This window comes from Sinocyclocheilus grahami, unplaced genomic scaffold (assembly GCF_001515645.1).
Source record: "Sinocyclocheilus grahami isolate Dianchi unplaced genomic scaffold, SAMN03320097.WGS_v1.1 scaffold58.1, whole genome shotgun sequence".
NCBI classification, from domain to species: Eukaryota; Metazoa; Chordata; class Actinopteri; order Cypriniformes; family Cyprinidae; genus Sinocyclocheilus; species Sinocyclocheilus grahami.
In genome coordinates this window covers 3081323-3099828 of record NW_015505237.1, presented here as the reverse complement: position 1 = coordinate 3099828, position 18506 = coordinate 3081323, and the positions used below count along the sequence as shown (strand labels likewise).

General features: G+C 37.0%; 2 protein-coding genes across 2 annotated transcripts; both read right to left on the bottom strand.

Moving 5' to 3' along the window:
* Positions 1–776: 776 nt before the first annotated feature.
* LOC107584295 (regulator of G-protein signaling 18-like) lies at positions 777–10749 on the bottom strand. The gene is made up of 6 exons (XM_016270853.1): positions 10443–10749; positions 9167–9679; positions 7357–7418; positions 7047–7177; positions 4375–4538; positions 777–1032 (listed from the first exon to the last, which is right to left on the bottom strand). Exons 2-6 carry the CDS (start codon positions 9629–9631, stop codon positions 862–864), a joined length of 993 nt encoding a protein of 330 aa, XP_016126339.1. The 5' UTR covers positions 9632–9679; positions 10443–10749; the 3' UTR covers positions 777–861.
* Positions 10750–15974: 5225 nt separating this feature from the next.
* LOC107584339 (serine/threonine-protein kinase pim-2-like) lies at positions 15975–18506 on the bottom strand. The gene is made up of 6 exons (XM_016270916.1): positions 18477–18506; positions 17202–17252; positions 16739–17117; positions 16417–16593; positions 16122–16210; positions 15975–16007 (listed from the first exon to the last, which is right to left on the bottom strand). The coding sequence occupies exons 1-6, from the start codon at positions 18504–18506 to the stop codon at positions 15975–15977; spliced, it is 759 nt and encodes a 252-aa protein (XP_016126402.1).

Genomic DNA, 18506 nt, shown 5'->3' with positions numbered 1-18506 from the left:
TAAATGAATGATGTGTACAGCTTTAATAGGCAGTCTGTGATCATAAAATCACAATATGCTAATACACATTTTAACATTTTAAACTGGCCGTCTGTCAGGCTTTCGAGGAAGTTTTTTTAAAGTAATTGTGTTCATATTGCTTATTTAGATAACAGTCTATTTGAATTTTGTCTTGCTGAGAGCTTGAGTTTTTGTTTGAATATCTATTTAACTATATTATATAATTATTTATGGGAAAGTAAATTCGAGGAATGAGTCATTAGTGCTGCTTCTTTGTAGTCACAGTTGGAGTCAAAGAATGGTCTGACCCTAACGAGTGCTCCGGCCTTTCACTGAACAGCCCTTTCTTGCCAAACGTGTTTTTCCCTTTGTTGCCTGTCAACATGCCATTTAGTCCAGTGATATTGTTTCAAACTAGCAACTAAAAATCAAACTTGTAAAATGTTAGCACTTCTCACCATTGCATGACCCTTTAGAGCAGGGGTGCCCAACCCTGGTCCTGGAGATCTACCTTCCTGCAGAGTTTAGCTCCAACCCTGATCAAACACAACTGAACCAACTAATTAGGGTCTGAAGGAGCACTTGATAATTACAGACAGGTGTGTTTGATCAGGGTTGGAACTGAACTCTGCAGGAAGGTAGATCTCAAGGACCAGGGTTGGGCACCCCTGCTTTAGACGCTACACATTCAAGTTCATTACAATCGCCTGCTCGTCTGTTTCATTTTTTATTTTACTAAAACGTTCTTCAGTAGTTAACAGTGATTTTTTTTTTTCATCACAGAGACACGTTTGCCGTCTCCACTGTCAAGGCATGATGTCCGTTCAGTTTTTAGGATGACCCTGCTTTTGGACACTTGTTTTAATATGAATCCCTCAGTAGCGTGAGGTAGATCTCCGACTGGAGGAAACGGGGGTAACAGTCCATTTCCAGGAGGCAGTAGATGCGCCTTTGAGCATGTGAGAGAGCAGTGTGAGAGGGGGCTTTGAGGAGCTCTAGGGTCAGTTCTCTCGTCTTATTGTCCAGGTTCACCTAAAAGTGTTGGAAAGAAATTCACAGTTCACAAATATTCACACAAGAATGATATACTGAAGGATATTCAAAATGATCTTTGCTTTTATAACAGAGAGTGGGGACAGAGTGTCAAGCTCCCAAAAAGGCAAACAAATTAATTAATATATTATTTACATTTAGTCATTTAGCAGACACTTTTATCCAAAGCGACTTGCAAATGAAGACAATAGAAGCAATCAAAACCAACAAAAGAGCAATAATATGCGAGTGCTATGACAAGTCTCGGTTAGCCTAAAGCAGTACACGTAGCAAGGTTTTTTTTTATATATATATATATATATATATATATATATATACTGTATATACTTACGAGTACAAGTAGATAGAATAGAAAAAGAATAGAGAAAGCTAGTGTTTGAGGCCTTTTTTTAAGAAAACAAGCAGTTAGAAAATGAATAGAGAGAGCAAGTATTAGAGGGTCAAGTCAACAAATAGATAAAATAGAATGGGAGCACAACGAGGAGAACAACCATGAGAATCAACAATGAAGAATCAATGATTGCTAATCATTGTCTGAACAAGAGTCTGAACAATTCTAGTTTAAGATTAAAAGAAGTCTGGGATATTATTTGTGACCCTGGTGCACTAAACCAGTCATAAGTAGCACAGGTATATTTGTAGCAATAGCCAACAATACATTGTATGGGTCAAAATTATCAATTTTTCTTTCATGCCAAAAATCATTAAGATATTAAGTAAAGGTCATGCTCCATGAAGATATTTTGTAAATTTCCTACTGTAAATATATCAAAACTTAATTTTTGATTAGAAATATGCATTGCTAAGAACTTAATTTGGACAACTTTAAAGGCAATTTTCTCAATATTTAGATTTTATTGCATCCTCAGATTCCAGATTCTCAAATAGTTGTATCTCAGCCAAATATTGTCCTATCCTAACAATAGAAAGCTTATTTATTCAGCTTTCAGATGATGTATAAAACTAAATAAAAAAAATTGGCCCTTATGACTGGTTTTGTGGTCCAGGGTCACATTTTATTTTAGTTTTAAATATTATGGCATGACTTTCAATTAACCTCTCAGTTAAACTTAGGAGTGAGAGAAATTATATCAGATCTGTGTTCAAAGAGAAATTACTGGCTGAAATATGGCTGCATCTGTAGTGATGTCTCTAATTAACATAATTTGAGATGTCACTTATAACTCACACATATCGTCACATACCTGAGCAAACCACACCTGCGTCCTCTTTATGTCCACAGTCGTGTCCATTCGTAATCGCCGGACATTCCCATAAGCTCCTCTCTTTTCCAGTGCAGTTGAGCTCATCCATGTGTATGGGGCCTTTGCCCTGGCCGTACGGCTCACCCTGCCCGCTGACAGACACAGCGTACCCGCAGCCCAGCTGTGCACACACCACATGTGCATCGTCCATATCCCATCCATCATCACACACTGTGCCCCAGGAGTCCCTCCACACCTCCACACGGCCCCCGCAGCGATGACCGCCCCCCACCAACTGAACGGTAGCATTGCCTGAAGAAACAGATGCGACATTCAATCATTTAGACCAGGGATCCTCAAATCTGGCCCACGAGATCCACTTTCCTGCAGAGTTTAGCTCTAACCCTAATCAAACACACCTGAGCAAGCTAATCAGTGTCTTCAGGATCATTAGAAAATCACAGGTAGGTGAGTTTGATCAGGGTTGGCGCTAAAATCTGTAGCACATTGGCCCTCCAGGGCAAGATTTGAGGAACCCTGATTTAGACAATATTTTGTCTAAATTTTATTGACACACCATTTTCCTATTTAATACTGTAAAGATGCTTTGACACAATCTGTATTGTTAAAAGCGCTATGTAAATAAAGGTGACTTGACTTGACAATAAAGATAATATTTACATGATAAAGACATATAGAAACCTTCACATATAAGCAAAAACCATGTTTATAATACTGCAATTACTAGAATGTTTGTGAAGTTACATTTAGTCATTAAGCAGAAGCTTTTATCCAAAGTGACTTACAAATGTGGGCAATAAAAGCAAACCAACAAAAGAGCAATAATATGCAAGTGCTATGACAAGTCTTGGTTAGCCTAACGCAGTACACATAACAAGGTGTTTTATATTTAATATACATATGAAAAGAAACAAACTGGGAATGCCAGTGTTAGAGGGTCTTTTTTATAATAAAAAGAAAAGATAGAATAGAATAGAATAGAATAGAATAGAAAAAGAATAGAGAAAGCTAGTGATAGGGGCCTTTTTTTAAGAAAACAAGCAGTTAGAAAATGAATAGAGAGAGAGCAAGTATTAGAGGGTCAAGTCAACAAATAGATAAAATAGAATTAGAATAGAGAGTGCTAGAGTTAGAAGGTCAAAAAGATGGAAGAGATGTGTTTTTAGCCGTTTCTTGAAGATGGCTAAGGACTCAGGATTGAGTTGGGCAGGTCATTCTACCAGGAGGTGGAATATTATACAAAAAAATTTATATTATTTAAGTCTTTTAATTCATATGATAGACTCGTGTGAGGAAATGACCAAAATTTACTTTGCTTTTATAATACGCACCAGGACTATCCCCCCCCCCCCATTTAATATAAAGTGTATTATACCAAAATGCTATATTTTTTAGCTATACATTTTTTTTATATAGCTATATATTTTTTTGTTATAAGTTTTCTCAAGTCATATGATAGAATTGTGTGAGGAACTTACTTTGCACTAGGACTATCAAGCTCCAAAAAAAATAAATAAAGAAATACAATTAAAGACATAAATAAAAATGTAATTCATTTTTGTTTTTACTTTTACAATGTTCTATATATACTTTAGACTTCTGAAGTCATATGGCAGATTTGTGCAAGGAAAGGCCCGAAATTTACTTCGCTTTTATAATACGCACTGGAACTATCAAGCTCTAAAAACGAAAAGAAAAGAAATTATTACATAAAAAAAGTGCTATATTTTTTTAAGTCTTCTGAAGTCATGAGATTTGTGTGAAGAATTTACTTTGCTTTTAAAATAGGACTATCAAGCTCCAAAAAATAAATGAATAACATAAATAAAAAAAATGTTTTTAATTATACAAAAATATTTGTATATTTCTTTAAAGGGGTCATAGAATGGCCATTTTCCAAAAGGCTAAGTTTGAAATGTCTGTGGCATTATTGAAATTTGCAAAAATAATGACGTTGTCAGATGGTCTATTGCTATGGTACATTTATACGTTCAGCAGCCCCAGTCCCCATTTATTTTCATTGCATGAGAAAAACCAGCTTGGACATTTTGGAGGCAATATTTTTAATGCAGTAAACAAATTTGGATAAATCTACCTCTCTGGGAGCACCGGGCTGGATGTACGTCTCAGTAATCATTTTTGCCCGTCTCTGCAGGCTGAATTTGTTGGACTGACTGTACTGCTCACAGGCCGAGTAGAACTGCAGGTTTTCCTCACTGAACTCGGACCGCAGGAACGCTTCAAAGACTGTGACGCCCACTGAAGAAAAGACAGGTGAGAAGAGAAAGAACCGTAATGAACTTTGGGGGGGAAAAACTGCTATTTCTATTTACAAATGGGGGGTAGAGGCTCAGATGCCGTGTTCACATGCATGTTCTGCCATACACCCACACACATAACACTCGACACAAAAATCAGGAAAGAAAAAGCTTTGGACAGGGATATCTTGAGGGTTTATCTCACACCACATACCTTCTTTCCCTCTGATTTTCTCAAAACCCTTAAACTGCAGGTTGCGACACTCTGACGTGAGAAAATAGAAGTCGGATGGGGGCAGGGCTCTGGAGTTACAACATACTGCTGTTCCCACATTTCAACCAGTCCAGACACCAAAACACACTCACCACACAGTTCACAAAATCATTCAAATAAGAAATTAAATGCTGTATAACCCACACGGAAAAGTAAAAGAAATAAACTAATACATAAATAAATCTGGGAATAAATAAATGTGAAAATAAACACATAAATAAATAATTAAAAAAATTAAATGAAAACAAGTAAATACAAGTTTAAAAGAATAAAATACGTGTAAAAATAAATACAGAAAATAATAAAAGAAAAAAAATGTATTTTTGTTTTATCAAATAATTTATTCCTTTATTTTCCTATTATTACATTTATTTATTTATTCATTCATTCATCCACCTACCTATCTATATATATTTATTTATTTATGTGTTTGTTTTTAATTTCTGTAGGTTTAGTCCTCCATAAGCTATGTACTGGCATAAATAAATACGGCACTTCAATTTAAAATGTATAAGTAAAATAAATTATGGTATTGGCTTATTTTAAAAAAAATTCATTTAAAATAATGCAAAGCTTAAAAACTTAGTTTATAGTTACTGATAAATATAATTTCCATAAAATTCAGAATGCGTTTAATTTTTTTAAACAATATTATACGGTTTGAATGGTTGAGCCAATCACAGTCAACACTATAATTTTTGTAATAACTGCAAAAATATAATGAGATTATTTATTTCCCATCATGCTGTAGAAACAGACCAAAGGATGTTATATATTGGATGTCACAATTTTTTAGAAATGTTGCTATGTTGCTTTCAGAAATGTTGTACTATGGAAAATTCATGTAATATCAATTCAATATACTGAATCTTATGGCTTTGGTAAGTTAAAACTAATGTTAATACAACTAAATAAATTCTACAGTAAACTGAATATCAATTCAACAGATTACATGAAAAGTATGATACGGTATAATTTAAAGTTTTATAATTTAAGAGGTATCACAGCCTTAACATTTTCAAAGCTAAAAAAATATATTTACATTTCTAACAGACCTCTCTCTGAAGAACATGGGATTTATGTTTTTTTCCCCATTAAACAACACCCTATTCAAAGAAAGCACCTATTATGTTTATATGTAGAGTATTATTTTCCAAAACAGCAGTGACACAGAATAGACTGAATTTCTCACTGCATATTATACTTTTCCAAACTGTGTCAGCTGTGACTGCAAACTGTGCTTCATGTATATAAGTGTATTATTAGATTTGTATGAGGTCTGTCACACTGATAAACTACTTCCAATTAAGGGACAGAACAGAAATAATAATAATAAAAAAAACTGGTCAATACTACTTTTCTCAGTTCAGCAGCTGTCCAAGAGCTGTAAATGACGAGATGCAGTTAATCATTAAGTCCTATTAATAATTAAAAAAAAAAATTTTAATCACTGGAACCATGACGTCAGGTATCAAGCAAAACCATATCCGCTATTAGTCCACTGTTTACACATCACAATAAAAGCTTACAGTTTCTTAGAACTTGTTATGAGACATGCATTTCATTCTCACATTCGAGGTCAGCAATAATTATCATTGGTGCTTTCTAAGGCTTATTATTGCTTATTTATTATTGCTCCCAACCATATTCATTAAGTACAAAATACCCCAAAATCATGCAGTTCGCTGCTACTACTTCTCTAAGAAAGCCAACTAACATTTTTTTGCCTGAACCTTTCACTCAAGGGACTCGAATCATATCTAGAGACCTTGTGCTTGGACTCTTTTAACCCTGACAGCCACTCACAAAAGCCTGGCATCATGCTACAAACAAGCCCCACTCTCATTTCCTTCTGAAAATGTAACAATCTTGGTGGTTTAATATGTGCAATTAAACATCTGCGTTCTCAGCCTCTGGGGGAAAAGCTCATTATTCCATTATCTAGTTTCTTCATATTGTTTCATGTTCTTTGGGAATTCTCCGGAAACTCATGCCTGGAGCTACACATGAAAGTGGTTCCTCAATGTTAAGAGGAAGCCGTTTCAAGGGTGTTTCAATGATGTAATAAATGGGTTTCATCACTGAACCACAGAATTATACTGAACACAAACCAAGCTGACTTATACACAACTGTTCAAAAGTTGCATTTATTTAATCAAAAGTACAGTAAATCTATAGCGAAATATTACAATTCAAGCGTCCTTTGACCAGCTGCCTGGCGACTCGAGCGCTCACCTCTGCTTTCCAGCAAAGCATCAAGGGACTTGGCCCAACTTTCCATCTCCTCCCTGCTGAGTTGAGCTCTGCCGTGGCCCACCTGACTCCACTGCTTGAGGAAAGGCATTCGAGAACGCCTCTCTTTAGCGCTGAGAGAGACAAGAAGGTGAGAGGATACGTTACAAAGATATCCAGAAAAAAATGTGTGGAATCAATAACAGTGGGCCAAAATATAGGGCCGGGGAGGGGCTGTTTTGCAAGTGGCGGACAGAGAATAGGCCAAAAGTGAAATGAAGATGAAATTGAGAAAATATGTGACTGATTTAACCTGGTTACGTTCGCACTGTGCTCTGCACTCGCCAGATTCGAATGTGAGGACTGCGGTGAACCCTTGTGTGAAGAAAAAAAAAAAAAGGTAAGAGGTCACTGATATGCATAACACTGTTATGATGATATGACTTGATTCAAGACTTTAAGGAAGTATCATTTATACAAATGTTCCATGACTTAAACAAACGTCATGGAAAGCATTCTCACAAAGCCAGATCTATCAGATGCCAAAATATTTCAAAGAATGAACGTTTTTGTTCCACAGTATCTCTGCGATTTCTTGCAACAATACTGTAGTTAAAAAAAAAACACACACGCATTTGCATCAATAGTGTGATCCCCTCATACAACACCAGAACATTCAGTTCCCCTTTCAGAGCTTGCTTCTCCTTTTACTGTTTGGACAAAGCAACATTATATCTCAAGGGGTAAAACTGATTCAAAGTGAGCTTGACTAATACAATTGCATTCATGTCTTTGACTTCATCACACTTGGCTTGTGAGTTCTGAATAAGCAGTGCTGAAGTCCTGCTGCTCCAGGTGTATGTGAAAGACATCTTGTACTGTACAAAATATAAACAGGGTTCAACAATAAAGATGGTTCAGTGGCCCCCGGCCAGTGTGAGAAAGTTTCAGACCAGCTGAAGGAACTGTGTTTTGCCATATCAGTCCAGTGCTTACACTGTTATATGATCTTCTATTTATCGGTTTCTGTGATGTTTAAAGTACAATTTTTTCCCCAAATTCTGCCGACTTAAAGGAGGTACTGTTATCCAGCTGGCTGACAAATAAAAGCTTTTCGGATTGTCTTGGCCTCAGTTAGAATGGGTGGACAATGATAAATTAATCAGTGAGGTCTTGCGCTCTATGCCATAATTTTCCAAGTAATTATGAATATAGCTGTCATGGATTTACAATTTACAAGTGGTTAAATTTCCAGCTGTTGTTGCAAATTAAAACATAAGACCATTTGTTGTAAATATTTTTGAAACAAAAATGTAATATTAATATATATTGTAAAATAGAATTTTTTTTTTTAAATACACGTGTGTGGGTGTGTTACAAAAACAAATTAGAATTACAGTGCTGTTTAATATTTGGAATCTGTAATATTTTCTTTCTAGAAGAAATTAATTTTACTCAGCAAGGACACATTAAATTGATAAAAAAAATGACAGGAAATGTATAATGTTACAAAATACTTCAATTTAAAAAAAAGAAAATGCTGTTCTATTAATCAAAAATTTAAAAAGTGTCATGTTTCCACAAAATATGAAGGAGCACAATTGTTTTCAACTTTAATAATAATAATAATAATAATGTTTCTTGAGCGGCAAATCAGCATATTAGAATGATGTCTGAAGGATCACGTGACACTGAAGACTGGAGAAATGATGCTGAAAATTCAACTTTGATCACAGGAATAAATTACATTTTAAAATACATAAAAATAGAAAGCAGTTATTTAAAATTGTAATAATATTACTGTTTTACTGTATTTTTGATCAGATAAATGCAGACTAGGTGAGCTTGAGACGCATTTCAAAAATGTTTAAAAAAAAAAATGATACCGACCCCAAACTTTTGAACAGTAGTGTATGTTGTTAAAAACATCCAAAAATGCTATATTTGGAAAAATATATATATAAAAAAAAAAAAGTAAAAAAAATATTAATAATAAATCAACTGGACCAGAAGAAAAATCTTCATAATTGTGTCCCGATGAACTTCAAATTGTCAACATGTGATTTTTAAAATAGTTTTATGAACTTCATTAACTATACTCTAAAGAAAGTCTCCCAACTTACCTGTCCAAACAAACTTTTAAGGTGTAATTTAGCAGCTGTCAGTTTGGCCCGAGCTTGCTGGCGGTGATAGAGGGGAGGTTTTGGGGAGACGGGCATATGGCCGGATTTCAGTGTGGATGATGGGGAGTGGGGCTGGCCTTCACACTTTCCCACACTCTCAAAGCTGGCTTTGGCATTGCCAGTGAGCTGGCTGTCACTGTACGCTTTAAAACTCTCATTAAGGTTCGTCACTTTCAGTAAACCAGAGTCCTTCTCCAAATTGGACAGATTTTCCATACTAATGCTATAATCTCTCTTAAGCTCCCCCTTTCCAGCACTCCCAGACTTTGCATCTGGGGTGCAAGGATAGGATGCCGAGGCTCCATCTGGCAGATCATCCAAGCTGTCCGGGGTCCCATCTCTATCCCCCCAGGGCAGGAAATCCAGCTCCAACAACGAACCCTCTGAACTGAACTTACGCAGCATTATGCTGGATTTTAAAAGAAAGCAAGAAAGACAGAGAATGCCAGAGGCCTAAAGAAAGAACAACAAAAAAGACAAAAAGAATTACATTAAATATACATACAGTACCTATTCAGCTTATGTCTATCTAACTACCCATCACTGAGATAAGCTGCTTTATAGACAGACAGACAGATAGATAGACAGAACTATGGACAGACAAACAGACGGACGGACAGATAGATAGATAGATAGATAGAACGATAGACAGATATGCAGACAGACAGACAGACAGATAGATAATTGGTACTGGTTATAGGTTACTGCTTACTGTGCTACTTACTTCTAATATACAGCCTTATTTACTAGAATTGCTTTCTTGTAGTAAAAAAATATTAATGACACGTATAGATACGCGACTAATAGGCCTATCTAATTAATTTAGCGCAAGATCTTTTAACACATTCCCAAAGTTTTGCTTCAAAGTAAGAGTGTTTGTTGTAGACAACTACTGAGCTTGTTAACCTAGTTAAAAGGTTAAAATATAACCAGCGTTATGCTTTACATTTGTAACAAACGACTCAAATCAAGCCAAGACTCGAGGCGCTTCATGCCTGCACTGACAGAGACGCGACACGACGCGTCAAACCAGAAAGCTCCCATTATAATCAACGAAAGGCTCTCCGCTGCAAGCCCCAGCCCGCGCGTTCGTTTCTGTTATTAGGAGCGCTCCGGCGCGTCGCGTCGCGTCGCGTCGCGTCTGTAGCGCAGCGTGTAAACACACCAACGTGAAATCTGAGCACTTGAATATGGTGCATATGTCATATAAATATACCTTATTTTAGATCCTCTTCTCGCCTTTTCATGACAAATCCTGTACGTGTCTGATATCCGAGCGACTCGGAGTCGGCTCGTGTTTCTAGCGGAGTCCGGGTTTACACACAGCGACTGGATCCGAAGCGAGTCTCCGTGTGGCCGGCCGTCAAAATCACGTCTAGCTTGTCTCTCTTTTCACTTTACTCCTGAATGACAAAAGCAACGCCTATTTTCTTTTTGTCACACCCATAGTTCAGTCTGGACTTGCCCTCCCTACATACTTGCATATAATGACACAGAGAGCGTTTATGGGTAACTATGTCAAAATACCACAGCTACTAACTTACAGATATGACTGCAGCAACGCTGTGGTAACTTTATTAGCCACCGCATGGCATGTAACAAATTACAGAACGATTGTGTAAGCCTCTAATACTATTTGAAGAAGATAAAAGATTAATATCTTATTGTTTTGCAGTAGTAACAATAATTTCAGTAATTATGATTGGGCGTAAACATGGCACAATTTTACAAGGAAACACATAACAGCTGGTTGACAATAGGTGCCTCCCTGAACGATAACAACTTTATTTCGTTTTTGTATATTATATTATTATACTATCATGTTTTGTTGTATTAATTCCTGAAGGATCCCTACTCGTGATAAATCATGTTTATAACAGGTGTTTGCTTGTTCTCAAACGGCGCCATCTACAGGCAATGCGTAGTTTTATTTCATGGAAGCACAACAAGAATGCCATTTTGATAGGATTGGCTATTCTGTTTCTTTGATAGGATGGGCTATTCTTATGAGTTTTGGCCTATTATTTTATTTGACACAATATGATTTCATTGAAATTAATAGATGAATAAAAAAACATATGATTTAATAGAGCCGAGAGACCTTTAATGTGGGACTTTTATTTAGGCATTTAGGATTTTCTGCACGTTTACGAGTGCAATTTGTTCAGTAGATGGAGCAGTTACACAACGGATGGTTTTTAGAGCCATCAAGCTGGATATCAAGATACCAAGAAGTATCAAGATAATACTGAGAAATAGCCTATTTATAATCTAATTAAATTCTAATAACATATTCTGTTCTTGTTTTGTTTCATATAGGGTTGTTTTGGGTTCAACCTGTTCTTACTATCTTAAAATAGTTCATCCATTTAGCCTGTTTATATAAAGATAAAACACTGAGCTTCTATTTGCAATTAAAATAATTTAATTTATAACAAAAAATCTCTCTCTCTCTCTCTCTCTCTCTCAGAATGTCTGTGATATGCAAATAAAAATCATACACATTCACAATTACATTACAGTCACCACATTCATCACTGGTTCAGTATGTCTGTTGCTACATGAGCACTGAGCTGTGAGTTTCTGCACGGCCCATGAGCCGCTCTGTCTACAGGGGTGCTGTGTCTTTGCATGGGTCTCCACATGGGGTCCCTCAGTTCCAGAGCCAGACAGAGCAACAGTCATAGTTCCTTCTCCCAAAAATGCATTGCACTTTAGCCTTGAAACAGATCACAAAGTCTCTGAAGAGCTTTGCATCGTGGTGCAAGAAGAAATGTTGCGTGACTGAGCTGTCACTGAGCTAGACATGATCTTGAATACTAATGGCAATGTCACCAGTAGTACTCATACTAAAATAACTGATGATATGTAGTATGTTAATCCGAGTTTTGTGTAAAGACCTCAGCACTAGCAGTGCCCTCTGAACTCCATATTGCAGCTATTATATAGTGTGCAATTTTGTGCTGATATTTGTAATAATTTCTTGTTCTGTGGATATTTCATCTCACAGTTTCCAAGTTCCAATGAGGCGAGGTGCCGCAAGGCCTTGCAAAACCGTTTGTGTTCACTTTTATTTACTGTATGAAAAACTGCTGATTAGTAGTTTAGAGTTGTTTCATAGTCTAGTAACTTTACAGAGAAGGCAATAACAGTGTGACTGATCTTTTGATTACTTTGTTGGTGAAGATTCATTCAATGAGAATGAGAATGAATGATGGTCGGTATGTGATGATATAGAGATAAGCCAGTTTCGTTATTGACTAGTTTATAAAAACCAAGTGATTAAAATGATTGATTTTATCACATTGTGAAGTTCAGAAAGTCAAATGTCTTGTTTGATGAGGGAGGTCATGAAGTATATCCGTCATTCATGAAGGATATCAATAATGCAACTGCTTTAAGTGCATTATTCGTGAGATTCAGTGGCATTTAGATTGGCATTAGAGGTTTATGCTGCATTTACCTTCTAGTTTACATCCTTAAAAAGACTAATTATGTAGAAACCATAAGCAGTACAAGCTTATTTCAACAGTGTTCATCTTGAAGTGGAACTCATCACTGTGTTTTGCCAATTTGCCACAATAACTCTGTTTCAGTCCCAGTGTGTTGCTGTATGAGTGTACGCACTGTGACTTAAGAAACGTTTTCCCTTCTGTCACGTATTTCTGTCGACTAAACCGGCGATGCCATTAATTTCTGAACTAATCATACTTTTGAGTCGGTTGTTTCTTTTTCAGCCAAAAACAAAACGGTGAATCGATTCACCTTCGTTCAGACGTTCACTCACTGAAACATCTGAAGCTGTTGTTGAAGCCTAGATGAAGTGGATATTTACCTACAATCAAAACAAAAGGCCACTTTTAAGAGGTAACTTTGAGAAACCTTAAGCTACTGTTGTGTCATGTGAACACACAAAATTGTTTTAGTGTCCACCTGCGCTGTTTTTCAGTTGTTTTCCTATGTGGATTTGCTATAGATGGATGTCTTTGACCATTGCATTGCGTTTCTGTGGTTTTTAACGTTTTAAACATAAACATTATAATCTTAAAACTTTGATCATTTGGTCTGAGGACGGTCTCTCAAGTCGTACAGAACATAAGTCATAATTCCTGAATTCATACATTTTCTAATTAACAGCAATTACAGTATAATTGGCTGTCATTTAGATTCTTAGTGCAAAGATGTTATTTTATGTTTTATCAGGCACAGCTTTGAAACCACCTGCCTAATATTGTGTAGGTCCCCCTGGTGCTGCCAAAACAGCTCTGATACGTCGAGGCATGGACTCCACAAGATCTCTGAACATGTCCTGTGGTCTCTGGCACCAAGACATTTGGCAGAAGATCCTTTAAGTCCTGTATCAGGTGGGGCCTACATGGATTGGATTGGTTTGTCCAGCACTTTCTATAGATGCTGAATCAGATTGAAATCTGCAGAATTTGATGACCAAAGAAACACCTTGAACTCTTTGTTCCTTAAACCATTCCCGAACATTTGTCAAAGCGCTGCCTCCACCAGCCTGCCTTCTTCCTCATTCTTCCACTTTCTCATCTAAACAATACACACGCACCCAGTCATCCACCTGATCTAAAAGAAAAATGTGATTTATCAGACCAGGTAACCTTCTTCTATTCCGCCATTGTCCATTTCACATGCTCACATGCCACTGGGCTATGCAGACCCATATGCAGCAAACTGCCATACACTGTGTGTTCTGACACCTGAAGCAATTTGAGCTACAGTAGCTCTTCTCTGTGATCAGACCAGAGAGGCTAGCACCAGGCTGAAATAAGCCTGCATTGCATCTGGTTGCCATGACAACATAACAGGACCATGCCGTTGAGTGACAGTGTGCCTCATCCAACTTCATCTAAATCCTGTCATTGACTGTCCAGCCCTAATAAGCTAATATGTTTGCAAAGTCTTTCTGTAATTGCAATGCTCTCCAAAATGTATAATGAAAATTGTTATATGTCTCACTGCCCAATGACAGTCAGTCTTACCTCTGCTAACATCTTACTTACATCTACTGAGTGGCATGTTGGAGAGGGGGTAGATCTTAAAAAAGTCAAAAGCTGATTGGTTGTCCTAATGAGTGAACTGTACGATGGCAGTTTTTAACATAACTGACAAATTGATAAAGTCAAAACAACAAAGCTAAGCTTTTGGCAAATGAACAAAACAAATCAACTGGCAAATGTTTTTTTTTCTCAAAATGCAATTTTAAATATGCATGATATTAATGTACTATTTTATAATTTTAAGTATATTTTAAAACTGAACCGTTTTAAAATGGCTATCATTTGTCATTAAAATGCATTAAAAAGTTATTTATTTCCATTTTATGTGAGAATTAGTAACTAAGCTGATCATTTATTCCTTCATTTTATTTATGTGTGAATAGTACTCAATGTGTTGATGTAAAAAGTTATTTTAACCTTCCTTGCTGTGTATTTCATTAAAATGAAAGTGTTATGTACTTATAGACAAAAGCTTATAGACAGGCTTATAGACAACAAATGTAAGGTTCATTATTAATATTTCACAGATTGCTTTATGCAAAATAAATTTTTTGATACATACCATGTATAAATGTGTGGTAGACATGACAAAATAGTGAAATAAAAAATTAAATATAATAAAAATTATAATATTAGTTTTTCCTCCGAGGTTAGTATCCCCTTTTAACAACATACCAATGTTTAAGCAAAAGATTAACTTACAGATTAACATAGCCTACAAATGAAGGTGGTTTTATAAAGTAACACGAGAAAACATGATTGTTGACTTTTGCTGACAAATAAACAGGAATATCAGGGTCCAGGTAAAATGTTAAAAGAGTACACTGTTCATTTATATACAGTTGCAATCAAAATTATTGAACCCCCTTCACCTGCCAGACATTCTGCTGCCATGAACAAAATTTTATGAAAGCAATTTAATCAAGGCATCAGTATTATATTATAGCAAGTTTATTAATACACATTTCATTTGAGTGATTCTGAATATACAAAGTTTAAAAAAAAAAAAATATATATACATATATATATTCATATACAAAATGAATGATTCTGAGCACATAAAGTTATTTAAAAAACATTCAAGTACAAAATTATATCCTCCAATATATCATTGCCTCTAATTGCTTACATAAATTGCTTTTAAGTGCTTTTACATAATTTTTTTAATACTATTTACATTGCATTTACATATGTGGCTGGTCACCATATGCAAGTAATACTGCCAGATGCAGATATGACTGCCTCAAACCAAGGAGCCAGAAGCTACCAGGGTTTGGCAGCCTCGCAGGATGCAAAGGGGAATGCATTGAGGGACCACCCAGACACCCGATGCTAAACTAAGGGGTGGAGAGGCCAAGACCGGGCACTCAGTGACAGCCGATGCAGAGACCTCTGGGACAGCCGTGGCAGGAGAGGCTTTCATAGGAACCTCTGGGACGGCCAAAAGAGGAATTCTGGGACTCTGACCATGACATGAAGCTCTGTCATACAGACGGCTGTGAGAGGGAATCGTTGCACTGTCCCTAGGCAAGTAATATCGGCAGACGCTAACATTACTGCCACAAGCCAAGGCGCCAGACGCTACCAAGGCTCGCCAGCCCTGCAAGATGCTAAGGCACGGAGGGATCGGCACTCATGTCAGGCCACCAGACGCTAAGCTGACTTGAGGAACTCTGGAACTGTGGCAGTAAATAGTGCAAATTATATTTACATTTAATTTGCACTATTTAAATTTTCCTCTTTACGTCTTGTTCGGTGACCTGGAACAATAGACAAACAACATACAAATAAACATAATTTTTAAAGAACAGACATTTTTAGGGAAAATGTAACGTAATGTAATGAATATATCTTAAATCATTGTAACTCAATACCTTAAACCATTTATGTAGCAGGATTTCCCTCAGATCAATCCGCTGGCTTGGGTTTTGCTGCAGGAGAGACTGAATCAGGTGGCAGCAATCTGTGCAAAACCGATGAAAGAGAGGAAGAGACGAGAGTCAGATTGTTACTTCAGACTTCTTTACACAGAAGGTATAATTCCTGTATTATCCACATTATCTTACTTTTATAAAGCTACTTGGCTTGTATGTTACTTTGCCAGCCTTGTTTCCTTGTTTTGTATGATTGAACTACAGTTCGTCTTTGTTGTAATGAATGGCATCTTACCGTCCAGCAAGCCAGGCTCAGACCATATGTCGTGCTCAATCGTGTGTAGGTCTCTGGGTTGTGGATAGCGTCCACACATCATGATGAATAACAGCACTCCCAGAGACCACACAGTAGCTGGTCTCCCGTGGTACTTGCGCCTCACGCAGTACTCAGGAGGGAAGTACTCTCGTGTGCCTGAGGAAAAAAGATTTTGCCTGATGGGTAAGCTTGAAATACTACAGCATGTTTTCTAATATTTGAAACATGCTAAAAATATATGGTGTTATTTAATAAAAAAAAATAATTTCCCCAAACTACAGGTTTGATGCATAATACATACCATATAATTTTTTATAGCCAGAGTCTTTCAGGAGATCCCCGCACCCGAAGTCGATCAGCTTGACCTCGAGGGTTTCGGGGTTCATCAGTAGGTTCTCCAGCTTAATGTCACGGTGAAACACTCCTCGTTGACAGCAGATGTGAGCGGCCATCGTTGCTTGTGCCATGATGAACCGTGCTGTTTCCTCCTTGAGGATGCCACCGTGACGCCTCAAGTAGTTCCACAGATCTTCGCAGGGTGAGGGGCGCTCCATGACCATGATGTAATATTCAGGCTGGTCCTGCCAGTCCAGCAGCTGAATGATCTCTGGAGCTTTGGGCTCCCTGTTGACCAGGATTAACAGGCCGACCTCTAATGGAAGGGGTGTGGGATGACCAGACTAGAAAAAAGATCACTGTTAGATGGAGGTGCATCCCAAATAAGGATTGCACTGAAAAAAAAACAGCAAGCATTGCCTACTTACAATGTTGATATATTTCATGTTCTTTGGCTTTCTGGCAGTTTTCACTGCCACCTATAAAACAAAATGTAACACTGATTACAGTTACATTCAGGGTTTAAATTGGGCCGGGGCCATCCGGGGCTGAGCCGGATTCCAGGCTGAGCACATAAATTCCAGGGCTCGACATTAAAGGTGGGGTAAGCGATTTCTGGTAGCCAATGTTGACATTTGAAATCACCAAAACAAACACGCCCCTACCCCAAAAGGGTCTCGCCCCTATTTTGATAGCTCCACCCCACATTTCTCCTCCATGTCATGAGTAGACACGCCCCTTACTGCTGATTGGCTACAAGATTGTTTCGCTACTCGGCCCGAATCAGTTTTCTAAAGCGTTTTTGAAAAATCGCTTACCCCACCTTTAACACTTCATTAACGGCAGACAAATAACATGATTAAAACATCAGTAACCAAAAATAACTATATAAATACCAAAACACAAGTATTATTTAGATTTTATTACATTTAGAGTAAGTGGCGAATAGTGGCTATAGCTACTGTATATAATGCATCTATGACGGAATACGGTTGTGCTGCTGAGGCGAGGCTCACACAGTCTCTCCAGGAGAAATCAAAACGCGCAACACTAAGAAACTCAGCATCCCGAGTTGAAAATGGAAAGTTTTTATATTTAAAACACAGCTAGTTAGGCAACATCACACAACGTTTTCACCATTACGACTCTTTAATAGTTCTATAAACAGTTCAATATAAAAATACAATAATATTTGGTCACTTACATTTTAGGCGGAACACAGCGCACCTCACAGCAAACGGCCGATTCATTGCTGATTGATTCCGTGTTTTGAACGAATCGGTTGAGTGAGTCAAAGTTTCATTAGCCCATGCATTGCCATATTCAAATAAATGTTTAAAAATAAAAATGCTAATAATTGCCACATTCAAATAAAGATTTTAAAATGCAGGCTAAATGTCTCTAATTAAACAAGTATATGTTCAGTTAACAATTAGCGGTTCAGAAAACAATTAGCGGATATGCATATAAACAGCCTTTTAATTAACAGAGTAGAATAATCATGACTGATAGTAAGACATGCAAACGTAAAAACAAAACAAAACAAAAAAACTGGATGCAAGAACAGCTGTTACTTCTTGCCCAACTGGTTAATGAAAACAAGGATATAATCAAAGTTAAATTTGTAGTTGGGGTAACCTCCAAAACCAAAGGCTATACCTTTTTAAAAGGTCATTATCATCACATGTTTCTCAAATGTTTACGTTCTGAGGCAGATTGCCAGCAACAGCCAT

Excerpts from the sequence above, each read along its gene's own strand:
- LOC107584295 (XM_016270853.1), bottom strand. The coding sequence starts at position 9,631 with ATGCTGCGTAAGTTCAGTTCAGAGGGTTCGTTGTTGGAGCTGGATTTC. Across the intron at positions 7,419-9,166 it reads TTAAAAGTTTGTTTGGACAG|GGTTCACCGCAGTCCTCACA; the intron begins GTAAGTTGGGAG and ends TCTTCACACAAG. Across the intron at positions 7,178-7,356 it reads CACAGTGCGAACGTAACCAG|CGCTAAAGAGAGGCGTTCTC; the intron begins GTTAAATCAGTC and ends TGTCTCTCTCAG.
- LOC107584339 (XM_016270916.1), bottom strand. The coding sequence starts at position 18,506 with ATGGCTGTTGCTGGCAATCTGCCTCAGAAC. Across the intron at positions 17,118-17,201 it reads ACATGAAATATATCAACATT|TCTGGTCATCCCACACCCCT; the intron begins GTAAGTAGGCAA and ends TCTTTTTTCTAG. Across the intron at positions 16,211-16,416 it reads TGAGCCTGGCTTGCTGGACG|ATTGCTGCCACCTGATTCAG; the intron begins GTAAGATGCCAT and ends GGTTTTGCACAG.